The 19,116-nt window shown below is 42.2% G+C and overlaps 1 protein-coding gene across 7 annotated transcripts in view; it reads right to left on the bottom strand.

Moving 5' to 3' along the window:
* The window catches only part of HEATR5A (HEAT repeat containing 5A), a 79,857-nt gene extending 61,028 nt beyond the window's left edge, over positions 1 to 18,829 (bottom strand). For 6 of the 7 annotated variants that reach the window (XM_084844098.1, XM_084844115.1, XM_084844109.1 and 3 more), the window contains exons 1-6: positions 18,644 to 18,790; positions 9,475 to 9,703; positions 8,937 to 9,148; positions 7,214 to 7,322; positions 5,650 to 5,799; positions 4,261 to 4,429 (exon numbers count right to left, since the gene is read on the bottom strand). In XM_084844098.1, the coding sequence (XP_084700224.1) occupies positions 4,261 to 4,429; positions 5,650 to 5,799; positions 7,214 to 7,322; positions 8,937 to 9,148; positions 9,475 to 9,600 (766 nt within the window). In that variant the 5' untranslated portion in view covers positions 9,601 to 9,703; positions 18,644 to 18,790. Of the gene's footprint in view, positions 1 to 4,260; positions 4,430 to 5,649; positions 5,800 to 7,213; positions 7,323 to 8,936; positions 9,149 to 9,474; positions 9,704 to 18,643 lie in introns of all 7 variants that reach the window. The other variant, XM_084844135.1, reaches the window with a different exon arrangement.
* Positions 18,830 to 19,116: the final 287 nt, after the last annotated feature.

Genomic DNA, 19,116 nt, shown 5'->3' with positions numbered 1-19,116 from the left:
GAATCCAAGTCAGAGCATCCCTGTCATTTATTTGTGATCTGTTGTATTCTAATAAAATGTTAGGTAATAAAAGATCTGAAGCCTATGTAGCCTAATCCTACATATATTTCCTAGAAATAAATTCAAGTTCACTGAACTTACTCCCAAGTAAGTGTGCACACAATTATAACCTTAGAAGTTCTAAATTAGAATGAGTAGCACTGAAAACTGTTTTAAATCCACACTATATTTATGAAATGACATACAATCAGGGCCAGAAATACTGGAACAAGGATAACTGTTTTGGCAGTTGGCCTGTGTACACCACCACATTGAAGCTGAAAGGAAACACACCCAGATAGGAGCGAAGTCAGGACTTCCAGCTGTAATTCAAGGGGTTTGACAAAAGTGGAGCACTAACCATTCAGGAAGTACAGCCAGTGGCATACCCCCCTCCCCATCGTTGGTGGCTCATAAGTAATGGAATGAAAGGCTGACAAGCAGCTGCATGGCCAGCTGTGGCCTGTTTCCTGGGTCCCCCATGACCAATCAAGCAGATGAAAGGTCTGGAGGTGGTTCTGAGTGTTACATTTGCATCTGGTAGCTGTTCACTGGAACTCCCAACATGAGGTCCAAAGAGGTGTCCATGCGAGTGAAGGAGGCCATCATTAGGCTGAGGAAACAAAATAAACCCATCAGAGAGATAGCAAAAACAGTGGGAGTGGCCAATACAACAGTTTGGAACATCCTGAAAAAGAAGGAATTAACTGGCAAGCTCAGCAACAGCCAAAGGCCTGAAAGACCACAGAAGACAACTGAAGTGGATGACCGCAGAATTCTGCTCAGGGTGAAGAGGAACCCTTTCACAACATCTAGCCAGGTCAAGAACGCTTTTGCGGAGGTAGGCATGTCATTGTCAACATCTCCAGTCAAGAGACGGCTTTATGAATGTAAATACAGAGGCTTCACAACAAGGTGCAAACCACTGGTAACGCTCAATAACCGAAAGGCCAGATTAGCCTTTGCCAACAAACACCTAAAAAAGCCTGCCCAGTTCTGGAATAAGATTCTTTGCACTGATGATACCAAGATTAACTTGTACCAGAATGATGGGGAGAGAAAAGTATGGAGAAGGAAAGGAACAGCTCATAATCCAAAGCATACCACATCATCTGTCAAACATGGTGGAGGCAATGTTATGGCGTGGGCATGTATGGCTGCCAATGGAACCATGTCTCTGGTATTTATTGATGACCCGACTGCTGATAAAAGCAGCAGGATGAATTCTGAAATGTATAGGGCTATACTTTCTGCTCAGATTCAGCCGAATGCTGCCAAACTGATAGGACGCCGCTTCATATTGCAGATGGATAATGACCCAAAACATACAGCAAAAGCTACCCAAGAGTTTCTCAAGGCAAAGAAGTGGGATGCTCTTCAGTGGCCAAGTCAGTCATCTGATCTCCACCCGATAGAGCATGCTTTTCACTTAATGAAGACAAGACTGAAGGCAGAAAGACCCACAAACAAGCAGCAGCCGAAGGCAGCTGCACTAAAGGCCTGGCAAAGCATCTCGAGGGAGGAAACTCAGCATTTGGTATTGTCCATGGGTTCCAGACTTCAGGCAGTCATTGACTGCAAAGGATTTTCATCCAGGTATTAAAGGCGATCCTTAAGTTTGAAATGATGTTGGTTTGTTCCATTACTTATGAGCCGCCAACGACGGGTGTGTGTGTATGCCACTGGCTGTACCTCCTGAATGGTTAGTGCCCCACTTTTGTCAAACCCCTTGAATTACAGCTGGAAGTCCTGACTTCGCTCCCATCTGGTTGTGTTTCCTTTCAGCTTCAATGTGGTGATGTACAGAGGCCAACTGCCAAAACAGTTATCCTTGTTCCAATATTTCTGACCCTGACTGTAGGCTCCTTCACTGGAAATATTGGCTAATGGCACCAAATGGCCCAAGTGCTTAAATATTGTCAAACAAGGGCTTTGGCAGGAGGACACTGTTGATATAACGTTAACATCAGAGATGAAATTAGACTAGCCTTATAACAACCCTGCAGTAGCATTGCTGGTACACGGACTCACAAAAATGTTTAGGTTTGGTTTCCTGAATGGGGAAGTTGAGTTAGCACTTTTCATGCTAAATTGTAATTAGCACAATCTATAAATAGCATAATTCCTGATTTAAGCAAACTACAATTTCTTTACTACGGCGCATAACTGTAGCACTGTACTGGCAGCCCCAGACCCAAGAAATGCTATTAATACCCAAATTTACCCAGGTGGAGGTTATAAGTAAAACTTCAATATAACGACTTTTTTTTTTTTTTTTTTGGAAGATCATCAAAACGGGAACTGAGCACAGTAATGAATCCAGCTGTCATAGCTGGAATAAAGGGAAATTGAGGAGTGCTTTGATGGGAAAGTATGAGATTTTCCTAGGGATGTACGAAAGTCACTTACCTTTTCACAGCTTGGCTTCGCGGTGGGGGGGAGGCGCTTCGCTTCTCCCCCCGAAGTTCAGGCGAGCGGGGGGAGGCATCCTGCCTCGCCCGGCCGAAATTCAGGCTGGGGAGAAGCGCCCTGTCTCCCCGGCCACAAAACAAAAAGTAAAAAAAAAAAAAAAGACCCCGTGATTGGCTACGTGACGATTTACGTAGCCTATCATGGCTAGATTTCCAAAGTCAGCCGTGATAGGCTACGTAAATCATCACATAGCCTATCACGGGTGACTTTGGGAAAAAAAAAAAAAAGTGCGTACGCAAATGGCGGCGCCCATGGGGTGCCGCCATTTGCATTCCTTATTTTGGCACGTCTAGTCTACGTAAAGATTTACATAGACTACGGCGAAAATAAGGGCAACGCAAATAGCTGTACACGCTTTTTTTTCAAAGTCACCCGTGATAGGCTATGTGACGATTTACGTAGCCTATCACGGCTGACTTTAGAAATCTAGCCGTGATAGGCTACGAAAATTGTTACATAGCCTATCACGGGTGTTTTGTGGGTTTTTTTTAGGTTTTTTTTTTTGCAATGGCGGCAGCGGCAGCCGTTCGGGAGACCGGCCGCAACCCCCACCCGCGACGAACTGCCGCCGAACCGCCACCGGGACCCGCCGCCGAGAGGGACATTCGCCGAAAGTAAGTCCCGTCCCGGGGGGGGGGGCCGGCGGAGAATTTCCCAACCAACTTCAGGGAGCCGAATGCGTCAGCGCTCGGCCTCCCGAAGATTCGGGGAGAAATTCTCCGCCATCCCTAGATTTTCCACATGAGGCTGATAATCTGCTTTCAGTTTCGTCGCAGAATTGAGATCCGAGCACTACAAGAGGAGTGTTTCCTTCCCTGCTTTTCCACTATATAACATCTAGGTGGCACTGTGATATAGTGGAATAGCACAAATACACAAGAGAAAATCACACTTTCTTTCGCTTTCACAATTAACATTGCATTCCCCTGCTCTAAAAAAAAACTCACTGAAGGTGCTGGTTAGACACAGAAGCAAAACTGGAGGGTCACAACTTTGTCTAAAGAACCTGTACACAACTGTGTGTAGGGAATGACAAGTACAAGACAAATTGACTCATATAGAAAACCCCCAAATGACCATTAGAATACACTGAATTTCTGAATGACCATTGGAATGAATTAAACTAGTGCGGATTGACCGAAGTAGCTATCCCTCTTCAGTAACTCATTTCTCCATTTGTCCTTGCACTGCTCCTTGCCTTCCTTCTCCAGTTTGGTTGCCAATACTGCCAAATCCTTTCTCCTCACCCTTTCCCCACTGCCCCATTACTTTATGGGAAGGATTTTTTTTTAATTATTTTGTCCCAGGACAAATGCTTAGGATGGTATCTGAAGATGTCCTTTCACCAGTGGACTGGGCACCACTGGCTGACTGAATTCCTCCTCCTGCCTGGAGTCCCCAGTGCACCCCTCCCCCCATGATCTGCTTCAGAGAGATGCGTAACCCCCTCGAGCAGATTTGGGGGGTATGTGGGGGGATGCAGCAGAGAAGAGGGGAAGAGAAACTCCTGTTGTGTGGTCAGAACTCTGCTTATCTAACATTGGATTTGGCCCACAGTAAACACATACGACTGGTTTATATATGATATTTCCTTACATATGGTGTAGGTTTGAAATGGCATAGGGGAAAAATCATATATGCCACCATACAGCACCATGTATCTCTTTTGAAGGGTAATTTGCTAATAATTGGGCACGTTATTTTTTCCTACACCAATGTAGGGATGGGGGGAATCACTAATAAACTTACCTGTGCCTTTAGATGTTACAGTGCTAACCAACACATAGCCTAAAAGCTTAGAAACAGCCATTCGTACATCATAATTAGACCCTTCAAAGGATTTAAAACACAGCGTCACTACACTATCCAGGTCTGTACTCCACATAAAAGTTGCTTCACTCTGAAGTTCAAGAAGACACTATACCAAAAGAAAAGAAAGGAAGAGCAGGTAAAAGAAATAAATTTAATTGTGTGTCTGTAAATACCGTGTAACTTGGAATATTGTACCTAAAAGCTAATCAATTGTATCCAATGACATCTGTCCACCAGCAGAATGGACACTGCCAGTAGAATGTATTCCCCTTTCCTCCTGCAGTCCTTCATGCACCCCCAAATCTGCTCCAGAAGATTGGGGGACCCTCTGGAGTAGATCTGGGGAGTGCACAGGGAATTGCAGAAGGAAGAAGGGGAAGGGAGAGTCCCATTGCATAAGGAGACATCTGCTCACATAATGTTGGATGTAGCCCAATATCATTAGGGCTGCGATGCTATACCTATTTACCTTGGAATAAGCCCCACTGAACTCAATGGGGCTTACTTCTGAGTAGCCATGTATTAGATTACAATGTAAGTCTCAAAAGAAGCTTAGTATATTATACTCAAAAGACCTGTAAGTATTGCTATGGCCATAAAGGGCAATACTTGAGCCGATAAACACCTCTTCACCTCTTTCAGATGAAGACATCTGCAAGCTTCTGTTTGGCATGGGGGAAAAAACCCTTCTTCATGTAAGCCAGTACCCTGCTCAACCTCACTTATATTATCCTTGCAAGGATCCAACCATGCAGGACAGGAAGACTTAAAAATAGTACACAACTGAAAAGGTGATCCATTTGGGTAGGGTGGAGGGTAGGGAGAAAAGTGCAACATCTGAATTGCCAATACTAGTTTCCAATATATGGAAATACGTAGTGATCTCAAATGGCACACAAACAGTTTAAGAAAAATGTGTACATATAAATAGATGTTAACTTGCCAATCACTTGTTGACTGAGCACAGGAAGGGAATGTGACCCGGTTATTAATATATGTGCACCTCACTATAGTCTGTAGGGCTTTTTGGATACAGTGCCACTCAAGACTGCAAAATGTACATTTGGATGGCATACTTGAGTTTCACAATACTGGTTTGCACAGATAACTGACAAAAGATACAGGCATTTCTGTCTAGGATGGAAACCCTAGCAAAGATATAGAGAAGAATATGAATGCAGTATTTAGCAAAGACTATATTTAGGTTAACAAAAATCTTTTTTGTGCCAAAAAAGGGGAAAAAATATTTCCTTTTATCCTCCATTTAACATACACAATTGTATACAGGAAGATTAATTACTATGAACAATTAATAGGGCATTTTACCTTTGCAGCGGCACAGCGAACTGCCATCGATCTATCCGTTAGGCATGAACGGGCAGCTTTGTAAATATCTCTGTGACATGGAATAGCAGCAGCTCCCAGCCCTTTCAATATATTTTGCAAACTTAGCATGATCTCATACCGCCCTTGAGACTACAAGAGAAAAAGGTCATCTTATTTTGCAACTAAAGAGAATTGTTCTATTTATTCATTTGCTACATTTTTATCACACTCGTCCTCCAGCGAGCTCAGAACAACATTTTTATTTATTGAAGCATCCCTATACTGTCTTTCAGCCAATAAGCTCTCAAGGTGTTGTAGAGTATAAAACGTATAACATCATTAAACTACAAAAATAAAAACTGAACAGCAGCACCACAGAGCACTTAAGAATGGAAGCAAATCGTCAAGAACTGGCTCCTCCAACCTCGCAAAGCTAAGCAAAAGCATCACTGCAATGATGCAAGTTACGTTAGGTTGAGAGTTCTCGCCCAAAGCTTCCCAGGTTAACTACATGGCTGAGTAAAGGTTGGAAGCTGGGTAAAGGTTGGAAGCTGGTTGCCCCCAGTGGAGCCCCTTTAGGGCACAATCCTATGCAAGTTTAGATAGAAAAAAGGCCTACAATTCCCAGCATGCCCCAGCCACCCATGCTGGCTGAGGCATGCTGGGACTTGTAGGCCTTTTTTTCTGTCTAAACTTGCATAGGACTGTGTCTTCAGTCTCTAAACCATTCAAGATCTCAAAACCTGCTTGAGTTCACTTGGTCAGCTAGAAGAGTCCAAAGAAAGATTTCTGGTCTAGGTCAGCACTTATATAGTTAAAGTAGGGGAAATTGTGACTATAAAAAGAACAACACCCTTTTAAGGCAAACAGTATTTTATTTATTTAAGGCATTTTTATCCCTTCCTACAGCCAAAGGAACCCGACAGTGGCTTACATGACATCAGTAAAAAACAAGACAGTCCCTGACCACAAGCTTACAATTTAAGAAAAACCACACAAAAAGGATGGGGAAGGAAGAGGGGAAAAATCAAACTCAAGCACCAATTCTTGAAGTTAAACAGTAGTCTTATCCTGACCAGCTGGAAACAGTTCAGGGAGAGAAGGAGCATGTGGAGCTGAGGGAACAGCCCAATTTCCCATCTCCCTCTTCTGCAGCCTGATGGACCAGGTGCTGCCTGGTGACAGTTGTGGGAAAGGCCTGATGGAGCTGGTCTTTCAAAAGGGCTGACAGAGTGGCCCTGCTTCTGAATAAACTCAGTCCAAGAAAAAGAATTTGCTGGTATTTTAGGGCATGCTGGCTGGGGAACGCTGGGAGTTGTACGACTTTTTTCTGTCTAAACATGCATACGATTGCACCTTTAATGAATTAATGGTATAATAATATATGGTTCTAAGAATATGCAACAATGCTCATAATCTCATAGTACTATAGCTCCTCTCTCATTGGGAAGAGTATCCAGTAAATGTTTTCCCAATAAGTTTCCTTTGGTCATTTTTTTTTTTAAATGACAACGTGCCCATTCTGGCATTTGTTAACTTCTGCTTTGAATTCATACTTCCTTACCTCTGCATTCTTCATTGCTTTAAGGATATTTCCTACGGTATCCACAAAGCTGTTGCCCAAAATTCTTCCCAGCTTTTTGTACAGATAGCCCAAACAAACCACTGCAGCACTTTTTAAAACACAGAATTGGAAAGGGAAAAACAATTGCAGTTAGTCAATGTATGTTTAGCAAAATGTTCTTAAATTCATAAGGCCAGCATTTAACTTACTACTCACAGCTGAAATACTTAGGTACAAAAATGCAATTAACTATTAAATTACTTAGGAAGTAAATTTCAAGAATAAAAAAAATCAATATTAAAAAAAACCCAGAATGGTAGACTACTTTCAGTATTATATGAAAAAGAACATTTTGGATTGTTTCAAGCAGCTTCTTCTTTGTTTAAACAATTGATGTGATTTGCTATTTCCCAATGATTAATAAAGAAAAAGGCCATAAAAGGAGGACAGCCATTACTGTCTATTCTGATGACCACAAACAAACAACTAAGAAGTTGTGTGGCAACTTAAAGAAAATTAAGACGTTCACTCCGGCATTTTTGTAGTCCAATATGTCTGATGAAGTTAGCTCTTGTCCAGCTCTGGCATCAGTGGTCAACCTTAGCCTGGGCCCTCTCCCCCTTTCACCTTCCCTTTGAGTGTGTCCAGAGAAAGGAGTGTGGAGCAAGAGAGCACACAGGCACTTGCTAATAACCAAAGCTAGAGGGCAAAAGGATTAATATTCATTCCAGCACGCCTTCCCTATCTCACTGGGCATGTTCTCTTTGGTGCTCAAGCTGAGCTGAGCTCAGAAGAAATCCTTTTCAGCTGGGTTCCTCCTGCTCTTAAGTGTGTTTCCAAGGCCATGCATGCCTCCTTCTCCCCTTCCAAAGTCTCATGGGACATTTCTTCTAAGTGCACCTCTATAGCCCTGGTAACAGGGCTGCAATTACCCAAACCTTTTAAATAAGCCCTCCAAAGTTACTAGCCTTCAAAAATGTTACTAGCCTGCTAGTGGCTGGCAGAGGAGGACACAGAACTGCATTTCTATTCTGGGCTTCTCAAGATCATGTCCCCACTGCTGGGGAATTCAAGCAGGAGGGTGCTATTGCACTCATGTCCTAATTGTGGGCTTCCCAAAGGCAGCTGGTCAGCTACTGTGTGAATACTGGACTAGACAGGCCTTTGGTCCAATCTAGCATGGCTATTCTTATGTTCTTCAGCAGTCCACTTGGTGTCTATGCTGGCACAGAAGAGGGACAGAGCGTCCAACCCTTCTCCAGCCTCGTTACTTGACTGCACAGAATTCCTGGTCACCTGTGCTTGCCAGGCTAGTGCTTAAGTACAAGGCTGGATTACCTATGAAGCCAACATCTCTAGCCACACCTGCAATTACTGCCTTCACATCATTGCCTCTTTGCCTCAACTAAACTGGTTGGACCATACTGCCCCGGTCATCTGATTCTAGGCTTACCCCTGCACAGGGATGCAAATGTAGAAAAGAACAGGAGAAAAGTAAAGAAATAGGCTGCTGTGGTGTAGTATAGCAAGTGGGTAGTGCATGAGGAAACACAGGGTGCAACTATGGCTCTCTTGCCTGAGACAACAAAAACCAGGAGTCAGTCCTACAGAACTCATGCCACAGTCAGTTTGTCAATTATTATTTAAGGTGCCACAGACTCCTTTGTTGTTTATAATGAAGAAATAATATTTTAATATCACTTAGTTGGACTTTTAGACTTACAGTTTTGTCGGTAGATAGCTTGGTGAATCATCTTTACTGCGAATAAGTTCATTGCATTTGTCAATGGTCTGGTGAACAGAAAAGGTGTCTCCAGAGCTATATAGTAAAGCGAGATTCTTAGCAATGAGCTGTCTGGCAGGAGGTCCTGGTGAGCTGGTTAATAAAGATAGCAGTTGTTCAACAAGCGTGCTCTGTTTTTCCTTTATATCAGCCTGAAAATATAATAGAGTAAGTAGGTGAAATTAGAGGAGGGGCAAACTTTAAATTGTGGTGGGGTCAGTATGTAAACAATCCCTGTTGGAAAAACCTTGCCCCATTTTCAGTAGGTCCAGACCCTTTAAAGTTTGAGTCTGGTTCAAGATGGCATTCAGCTCCCATGTCTGCTCCTAGCCAGCCTTTCCATCAGTTCCCTTGCTTTGGCTTAAAAAGCATTTCTTCTCAAACCACACTGGCTGTTGTGGCCCATTTAGGAGAGAAAAATATGAATCAAATATAATTTTTAAAAAATATTATTCCATTCCAGTTGTATGATACTTACCCGACTGGTTGCTGGTAAAAGTTTTTCCAAAAATCTCAGCCACTCAAAACCAAACTCTGCTTTCTGAAATTCACCCAGTTGGTTATAGGCCTCTTCATTAAGTAATAAGCTGTGAGCCAACTCCATTCTTTAAAGCACCTCTTTCTTACAATCTGAAAGCTACTCATGAAGACACACAGGCCTATAGCTGAGTAGTGTCAGTATTCACTGGCTGATTGAAATCAAACACCTGAACAAATACAAAAATATTAAATGTTTAGAAAAACAAACAAACAAACAAACAAACAAACGATGTTTTAATTTCAGTACTCAAACTTATGGGATGCTTCATCAGCAAAGAAAGGGCCAGGATGTCATAGAATCGTAGAATAGTAGGGTTGGAAGGGGCCAACAAGGCCATCGAGTCCAACTCCATGTGGTACAAGTGGTTGCTGTGCTAGAACATCACGGCCTGTGGCAGTACACTTGCACTGGGAGGCAAAACTAAAGACATGGCAGCAATGTAATAGTGACGTCCTACAGCACAAATCACCAGCACCATAGGCACAAGTTCCTAGATACCAAGCATGATACCAAAGTTTGGTGAATCATCTTTTCTGCAAATAAGTTCATTGCATTTGTCAATGGTATGGTGAACAGAAAAAGTGTCTCCAGAGCTATACAGTATATAGCTCCAGAGCTGTATAGTATGGTATGGTATGGTATGGTATGGTATGGTATGGTATGGTATGGCTGTGTGTCAAGCACAACATTATGCTGTAGCTGCCTTGGTACAAGCTATTCCACTTCTCTTCAGTTATGCACGTTTATAGGGTCAGGCTTAGAGATATAACTTTAATTTTCAGCACTGTGAACATCATGCATAGCTAGGCACAATTGTAGGCATACATTTCACCACTTATGAGCAGCAAGAATCTTTGGGTGTGTTAAGAAAGAAACAGGCCAACAGCAGTAAATGGATCATGTTGCAATATGGAAAAGACATATTGCCAAGCCTAATCATGCCACTGTGGAAGCAGGGCTATAGTAATGCTAGGTTGTTATAGTGTGGCACTGGCTATTGTACATTCTTCCAGTCCTACCCCAGAATGACTTAGGCAATTCACAGGATGGCAGAGAACTAAGTTTGTCATGGTTTGGTTAGGCAGCTAATAAGTATTTGATTTCTGTTCACTTTAAATTTGTTTGTACAAATGACCGACTTCTATTATACAGAACATGTTGAGTGTACCTTAATACAGTACAAAGAATGTAATCTATTCTAGGAACCATTCTTCATTCAAGTCTGCCTTTGTTTTTTAAAACCTACAATAAGTTCATGTTTTATTATCTTCTACGAAGAAAGATATGCCAAACCATTAAAAATAAAGAAAAGATCCACTAAATGAGATTTACAATTGCAGTTATTGGCTGCCTCTGGCCAGTTTCCTGAATTTTGCCCTTCCCACTGTGTCACATCCCATGCCTTTTCTGAGCACCCCACATTCCTTAGAAGAGACTTGTGAGGAAAAGCATCAGCTGCAGCGGGGAGGAGACATGAATCCATGATAGTTCCGCAATCTGTAATAATGAATTAAATGTACAATTCTGCTCTTCAGGAGCATGATATTCTGATTTGTTAACTAACTGGGGTGTATACAACACCACAATGTCCTCTATTCAGACAAAATGGAAAACTGTGGTTTGTTGTAAACCATGCACAGAAGCTTCTGTGTAGAGAGGAGAAGGGGAGAGAGAACATGCAAGCCTAAGGTCACAGTGGCACACTTTCATAATGACAAACCATAGTGTGTCATTTTGTCTGAATGTAGTAATTATGTGCTAGTGCCACATAAGCATATGTAGCTCCTGAAGCTTCATTTCATTATTTATATCCTGTTGTTCCTTTCTCTGGAAAGTCCAAAGCAGCTGACAACCAACCAGAGAACAATAAAAATAGCAATATATACAGTTCATTAATCTACTAAATTCATGTTAACTTAACAAAATAGTTAAATAATAAAATCAGTATTTCAACATATGTTGAATATCTTAATTGCTGCATCAACATATAAGTAGCACAGTGCTTTATCTCCTCCTCTTCATTCAGTATAATTGCCATTTTAATAAAACCACCACTTTAAAGAAAGTTAAGTTTGTATCCCATTCTTAGATGAGAAATTACAGGTGTCAGCACAACTGAAACCAGACTGGTTGAAGAAGGCTGATCATACCTTCAACATGTATCAACCCTGCTCTAGAGGCCCCAATGTGTATGCAAGCAAATGCTAGTCCACTCTGCTCAAATGGTGCTCAGAGGGTTATTAAACCCCACAGAGCTTTGGATTGAAGCCAGTTACTGTACGACAATTCTAACTCAACTGCAAGGAAGTGGCAGTAGAAACGAAGACCTTCACATAATACTTTAAAGGAAATCTTAAATGAAGCAAAAAATAAAGAGTTGAGGAAAAAATGGGTTAAAGAAAGGGCTGTGCTTGAGAAGAGAATTCAGTCGGGTTCAAATTATATCTGTAAAGACTAGTTTACACTTCAGAACTAGCTGCTAAGCTGAGAACACAACCATACCTACAATGACTACATGTTTTAGTATGAATCAACGCTTGATATGATGATTCAATTACATGCAGTGCCACAGTTCATATCCTCTGTCAGATTTAATGACCACTTACAAAGGAGAATACAAAATACAAAAGGGAATGCATCCTTCTGGAAGTATTTTTCCTATAAATAAAGATATATAGATGTTGGCTTATTTATTTTTTCCTAGAAGCTGATTGCCTCATGAAGACAGACTTTTGGTATCATGTATGCATCTCGTGTGTATGGAATGAGAGGAAGAAAAAAGGCTTTTCCACAGGACACAAGGATAACTTCCTTATATTCTAATAGTATGAATTAGTGGTAGGGAGGAAGGAATTTCTGTTGCTCAAGAAAGAGATAAGCATTAGTGCAACTGAGCAGTACAGTGAGATCTGATTATCTGATATAGCTCAAGAGAAAGGTCCTATTAATTATTAACACTGTTATGCTCGCTGATTTCTACACATAGGGATAAACAATGAGCTCCTCTAGTGTACAATTTAAGTTCTCTATCATTCAAATTTAGGTTGTGATCCTTCTAAGCCCACTTATTAGGAAATAAATTTTACTGAAATTAATAAGCGTAGTTTCAATGGCAGAGATAAACATATTTGAGGTATTACCCAAACTGCCACACACTTCACCGCATGAAAAGTTATGGATTTAATTTCTGAAGCTACAGTTCAAGGGTTGTGTGGCAAAGCAAATGGATGTGTGAGCTGTGTGATGGCCAGCATGTTCTATGGCTGGTATTTTCTTTGGAGGAATTCTCCATTGTTACATGACCTTTATGCTCAAATTGGCATATTCCCAGCAGAATGACCGACCTAAAAACTAAGATTGTTCTTCCAGTTCTTTCAATGTATGCGTATATGCAGAGTAACAATTCAATCCATATTAGTGACAGAACACTCACTACTGTAGTTGGTAGCAGTTACTCTTGATAAGTTAGGTTCAGAATAAAGGGCTTATTGTTTTTTAAAGAGTTGACCCAAAATAAAATGGCTGATTTCTTTTAACAATTACATGAATTGTAGAATACATTCTATTAATAAATTTATTTGTCATTTTTCTAGTAAAGAAAACACTGAAGTATTCAAAGGACAGAATCATAGAATGAAGTAGCAGAGATTGTGATCTTGTGCATGCACTAGTTACACATGCAGAAATTCAAACTTTCTTTGCTCAATGTAGGAATGAACACATGGTTTCTAAACTTTCAATAAAGAGGACTTACAAATGGACCTTAACTTGTGTGTGAAAATATTAACATCTAAGTAGTGAAACAATATTGGCCCATCAACAGCCAGCCTGACAAATCACCACTTGAAAGTTATTGTACATTGTAAAGGTGTGAGACCTCTTTTCTATAGCAAGGCGTACTAGTGAAATCAGTGTAACTGATCCAGACATAAGCTATTCAATGTGATGAAGTGGGATTCTTAAGCTTGTACTTCATAGCAGCAGGCTACTTACGCAACCAAATAGTGTCCCAGGTGATGCCAATGAATTTATTATAATGTTAGCATCGGAATTTTTAATACCAAACAATATTTCCAACTTATGATTTTTATTTATAGACATGTGTCAGAGCCCCTTGTTTTGGTGACAATCATGAAGCAGAAGGATTTACAACCACGGTTTGCTCAAATTCTTCAGCATAACCCAGGTCTGACACACGAGTAGACGTGGATGCAAATTCTACCCATATCTGAATTTTCACCACATGAGTGTCATGTGAATGGAATCACTGAAAGTGGGGGGCAGGGCGGGGGGACAGACTTGTAACACCTTCCAACATCTCAGGAATAGTTTTTCTCTGAACTGCAACATATCTTATCTAACACATCCTCCTAGCAGTATACATAATTAGTTACTGGTTTCACTCTGTGTAAATGTGTAAATCTTGCAACTTGCAATAGACACATGAAGAATTAGTTTCCATCGCATCCTGATATGCATGTCCAGTTTGCTATGTATACATTCAATTTGTCCTGTACATACTCAAAAAATATATCCAAAATGGGGTCAATGTGATTCAATCCTGAAGCTTCAATCCTATACACACTTACCTGGAACTAAGCCCCACTGAACTAAATAGTGCTTAATTCTGAGTAGACATGAATAGGATTGTTATTGTCAGTCAGTTTGCTTACATAAGAATACAGTAGAGGGCTTGTCAGTGTGTGTGTGTGTATGTGTGTGCACGCGCGCGTGTAGGATTTTCCTTCTACAGCATGACTGCAATAAGGAAACAGATTATGCATATGAAGTAATTTTAGGTGTTATTATCTGACTAGGTTAGCTGGTGAAGGGTATTAGAACTTCTTTCTACAGAAGTACATATACATTCACAAGTGGCCCAGGCTAGAGAAACCTAACCTAAAATTTCCTCCTTTTTCACTCTATTTTATTCTAGCATATTTACTCTCTCTCTAGCTTTCTATGAAGTTTTATTTATACATTGATTTCAACTTGACAAACCTAACCTGATGTTTTAAACACTTCTAATCAATTTTCCTCCTGCATGGCTTTGTAAAAATTTAATGAGGTCATCCTTACTACTTAGCTGACTGTAGGATAAGACAATGTTCAGTTCTTACATATGCCCCAAGTCTCTTCCCAAACATAAAATTACAATTCTCCTTGATGACTTGTCAGTTCTGCTAAGGAAAAAATATCATACAGCTAGATTTGTTCATCCTTAATAGATCTAAAAGTGGGCCAAAATTAAGCATATAGAAGAATCAGTATCCAAGTTTTCACCCCAGTTCATTAACATGAAGCTTCCTCTTTTAATCTTTAATGATATAAGCAAGAACAGAAATAAAAATAGGTCTGGAATCATATATACTAAGAGAATCTCAATTCTCAAGTATTGATCTTTATATACCCAAAACAATACCATACAACCACAAGAGAGAGGTATCAGCAGGCTGGGGGAACCTTAAAGTGTGCAGAAGTCCCTTTTGGGGGTAGAAAATAGCTCTACAGGGGGAACCCCCCAAAATAGCCCAGTGAAGACTGGATATGCTCAGTGGCCATGGAATAAAGGGCCATAGCTCAGTGGCAGAGCACATAGTTTGCATGCAGAAGCCCCCAGGTTCCATCCCCAGCATCTCCAGGGAAGATGGGAAAAATTCCTGCCTGAAACCCTGGAGAGCCATTGCCAGTCAGTGTCAACAGTACTGGGCTAGATGGAACAAGGATCTGACTCAGCAGTATAAAGCAGCTTCCTTTGTTCCTATGAAGGCTGGCTGACTGTTGTGGTAGGGGAGGGAATGGAAGACCAGAGGGGAAGGGGAAATAGAATGGAGTATACTGGCGGAGGGAATGACTGACTAAACTCTAAAAAGAAGTACTCCCCCTCACTGCAACATTTTGTTGCAGGTCCACCTTGTATATTCCTATTTCTATTTTGTCCAATACAACGCATGCCTTCTCTGTATATGTTTAAAATGATGGAAGAGTTATTTGAAATCGTATTAAAATTCTATTGGTAAATGGCATTGTAAGATAGAGGGAACATATTTACAAAACAGAATCTCCTGATCTAAATGCCAAGGACTACTTTGCCTTCCTCTTAACCATCTAACCATCTAACCCATCCCTCCAGCCAGTTGTCAAGAACAAACGGAAATATTAAAAGATATATCTTAATACTAAAGATAATGTTAACACAGTAAACAGCAAGTGTAGTATAAATCCCAAATTGAACTCCACTGTGCTTCTGCGATTGTTACCAAAGATTACCAGTAAAATTAAAGCACATCAACAAAACTCTGCCACCAAACTGCAGGACAGGCTGTTAGGTTAGAGGCACTGCTTTCACATGTGGTAGACATGTGAGCACATACAAGTCTTTTGGAGATGTATATTTGATTATATATCACAAATAACTCATCTAAGCAAATAGTGCTGTACTAAGCAGTTATTACATCAGGATTGTATTTTGTTACTGTTAAGATGTTTTGTTATAAGATGGAACTAGCATATTGGAAAACACCAGAGGATATTTATTTATTTAAAATATTTCTAGGTTGCCTTTCAGAGCAGAAGGTTATACAGTAAATGGTTAGTTTTTAAAAATTTAGAAAGTAGCTCTTGCTGAACAGACTACTCAGAGAAACAATTAAAAAGGATACATTTATGGAAACATGGTTCCCTTTCATAATGTACATCAACACAAGCACTACAGACCAACAATCACCGAGTACCGAGTACCTTATTTTTGGAAAGGAATAATAATGAAAGCTAGAAACTGAGCACAATAATGTTTATAGGTAAAGCAATATGGATTATATAATTTTATAATCATAGAACATAGAATCATAGGGCTGCAAGGGGCCTACAAGACCATCGAGTCCAACCACCTGCTCCATGCGGAAAGCCTGATTCCCAGGCGGCCTCCCATCCAATCCAAGTACTAACCAGGGCTGACCCTGCTTAACTTCCGAGATCAGATCATACTCTTAATGTTGAGTCTCCCAACTGCACTGCTATGAGCCAAAACAAAATATTTTCAGTAAGATTTACATATTCTAAGCTAAGTGGCTTATATACTTGTTTCCTAATGAATAATTGTTTGGCATGTAAAATAAATCTGATAACCTCCAGCTTAGACTACTGCAATGCATTGTAAGTGAGACGGCCTTTGAAAATAGTTTGAAAACTGCAGTAATCTCAAAATACAGTCACTGAAGGTGCAATCCTATGCATGTCTGGACTGAGAAAAGTCCTACAACTCCCAGCGTTCCCTAGCCAGCATCCACCCATGCTGGCTAGGGAATGCTGGGAGCTGTAGGATTTTTTTCTATCTAAACATGCATAGGATTGTATACTAAGCTGTTACCTTGGACTGGGTGCTGGGACCATATCTTGCTGGTGCTGGAACAACACCAACTGGCACTTGGTCCATTTCTAAGCTTAATTCAAAGTGTGTGTGCTTATCTTTAAAGCACAAGGCTTAAAGACCAGGTATTTGTTGGACTGTATGTTCTGATCCCAGTCTGACCAATAAAGAAATCATAATGGGACGCTCTCATCCAAGTGGCCCTGTTTTCTGAGCTAAAGCAGATGGCAACTGGGACAAGAGCCCTTTCAGTTCTAGCAGCCCATCTTTGCAATGTTCTTCCCAGAGAGGCTCACATGGTACCTATGCTGATGTTGTTTCAGGATCAGGCCCTTTTCCTCTCCAAAGCTTTTAAAACTGCCTCTGTGTACATTTTACCCGGTGTGCCTTACTTGGTTGTGTTTAATCAGCTGTTTTACTCTGCAGTTTTATCAGTTTTATGTGCTTCTTGTATTGCTTTTATTATTGTAGTGTGAACTGGTCTGGGAACACTACTATGACAAGAGCGTGATTTATTAATCTAATAACTAACTAAAGTAGCATCTAGATAAAAGCAATGGGACATTTTCTAAGATGTATATTTAAATTAGTGTAAGGCTGTGGCTTTAAGTTCCCTTTTTGTACTAACTGGGTGGGCTTTTCCGTTGTTTTCCAGGTATGATTATACATGTAGCAGTTGTCATTCTGCCCATATTGATAACTGTGTACAGAATCCAGGGAATAGGATGCACTCCAGATTAATTGATCCAAAGTTGAAAAAGAAGGGAGGGGAGGGGTGATTTTACATCCTCTCCTAAATTAGGAAGCTTAACTTTATACCTTTTATATGAACCAACAGGATATTGGGCAGCCAAATTTCCGTGCTAGCCATATCCCTTGTGGAATAAATCCAGGCTCATAATGCACAACTCCCCAAACTACCCTCCCAATACCCTTGTCATTTTGCATTAATAACACCCCCCTCCTGTTTCATACTCAGAATGACTAAGGCATATAAGAATATTTATTCATAAGAATATACTGAAATAGGAGGGGGGGGGGAGAACATACTATTTTGTCCGTCAACAACCACCCTGACAAAGTTTGACAGGAGGTCGCTCATCAGCCTTACGGGATCTTCAGGTTGTGCTTAGTTCTGAAAGCAGGAACAGGTACCCTATTCACATACATCCTAAGGGCCAAGCAAGCTGTGAGGGAAACTCGCACCTTCTCCAGGAGAAGGAAACTCGCTTCGCTCGACTCGGAGGCTGGGGAATACTATAGACCCTCCCCGCCTTTATAGAGGCGTTTTGACAGGTTGTCCTCAAAAGCTGGGGGCGGGGGGGGGGAAGCGCGCGCACTCTCCCTCGCTTCGTACGAGCACCCCAAAAAACTTTTAAGCGAACGCCTCCCAAGCCCCACAAGTCCCAGAGAACGTCCGAAGAGGCGCCTCTCGCCGTCGCCCTCGCAGCACCCGCTCTTGTGTTCTTATTTTTAACCAAGTCGCCGCTCTCCACCCAGCGGGGAACTGACGTGTGCCGGGGCACGGCTGCTCCGGAGGGGCCGCTGGGACCGCTCGCGCCCTCCTCCCGCCAGCCGCAGAACTCCCCCCAGCTAAAGAGCGCCCTCCCCACCGCTCTCCGACCACCGCCTCCCAAAAGGGTGGGCTCCAAACCAGCCGGAGCCGGGTTCGCCCCGCCCGGTCCGTCCCAGACAGAAAAGGGCGAGGAGGAGCGGTTGCCCGTCCTCGCAAGTTACCTGCTCGCCACCGCCGGCCTGCGAGCACGCGGCTCCCCGGGGAAAGCCGGGCTCGCTCTCTGCGCAGGGTGGGGTCCTGCGCAGGCTGCCACCGTGGGACCGGGATTCGCGCGCTGGCGCTCGCGCCGCCCGCCTCTTCCCTGAGCCAGGGAAGCCCGGCGCACCCGCCCTTCGGCCAGCAGCAGCAGCGGGAGGAGGAGCTGCCGGTGCCTGTGGCGCCGCCCGCGCCCTTTCCCGCTTGGGTAGCTGCTCAGGGCCGTCTAATCGGCCCCGGAGCCATCGAGCGCCCGCTGTGGCAAAGCGCAGGCCTCGTGGCTTGGCCGAAGGAGCCGTAGCGGCGTTAGGGCGCAATCCTGTGCAGGTTTAGACAGAAAAGACGTCCCACAACTCCCAGCACTCCCCAGCCAGCTGTGTAGGACTTTTTTCCCCCCCTGCCTAAACCTGCATAGGATTGCGCCCTTATTCTCGCTGTA

Source organism: Heloderma suspectum, chromosome 1, assembly GCF_057233095.1.
Source record: "Heloderma suspectum isolate Gila_16-S chromosome 1, 16-S_ref, whole genome shotgun sequence".
NCBI lineage: Eukaryota > Metazoa > Chordata > Lepidosauria > Squamata > Helodermatidae > Heloderma > Heloderma suspectum.
Note: the sequence above shows the minus strand (reverse complement) of the source record. Positions and strands in the feature narration are given on the sequence as shown.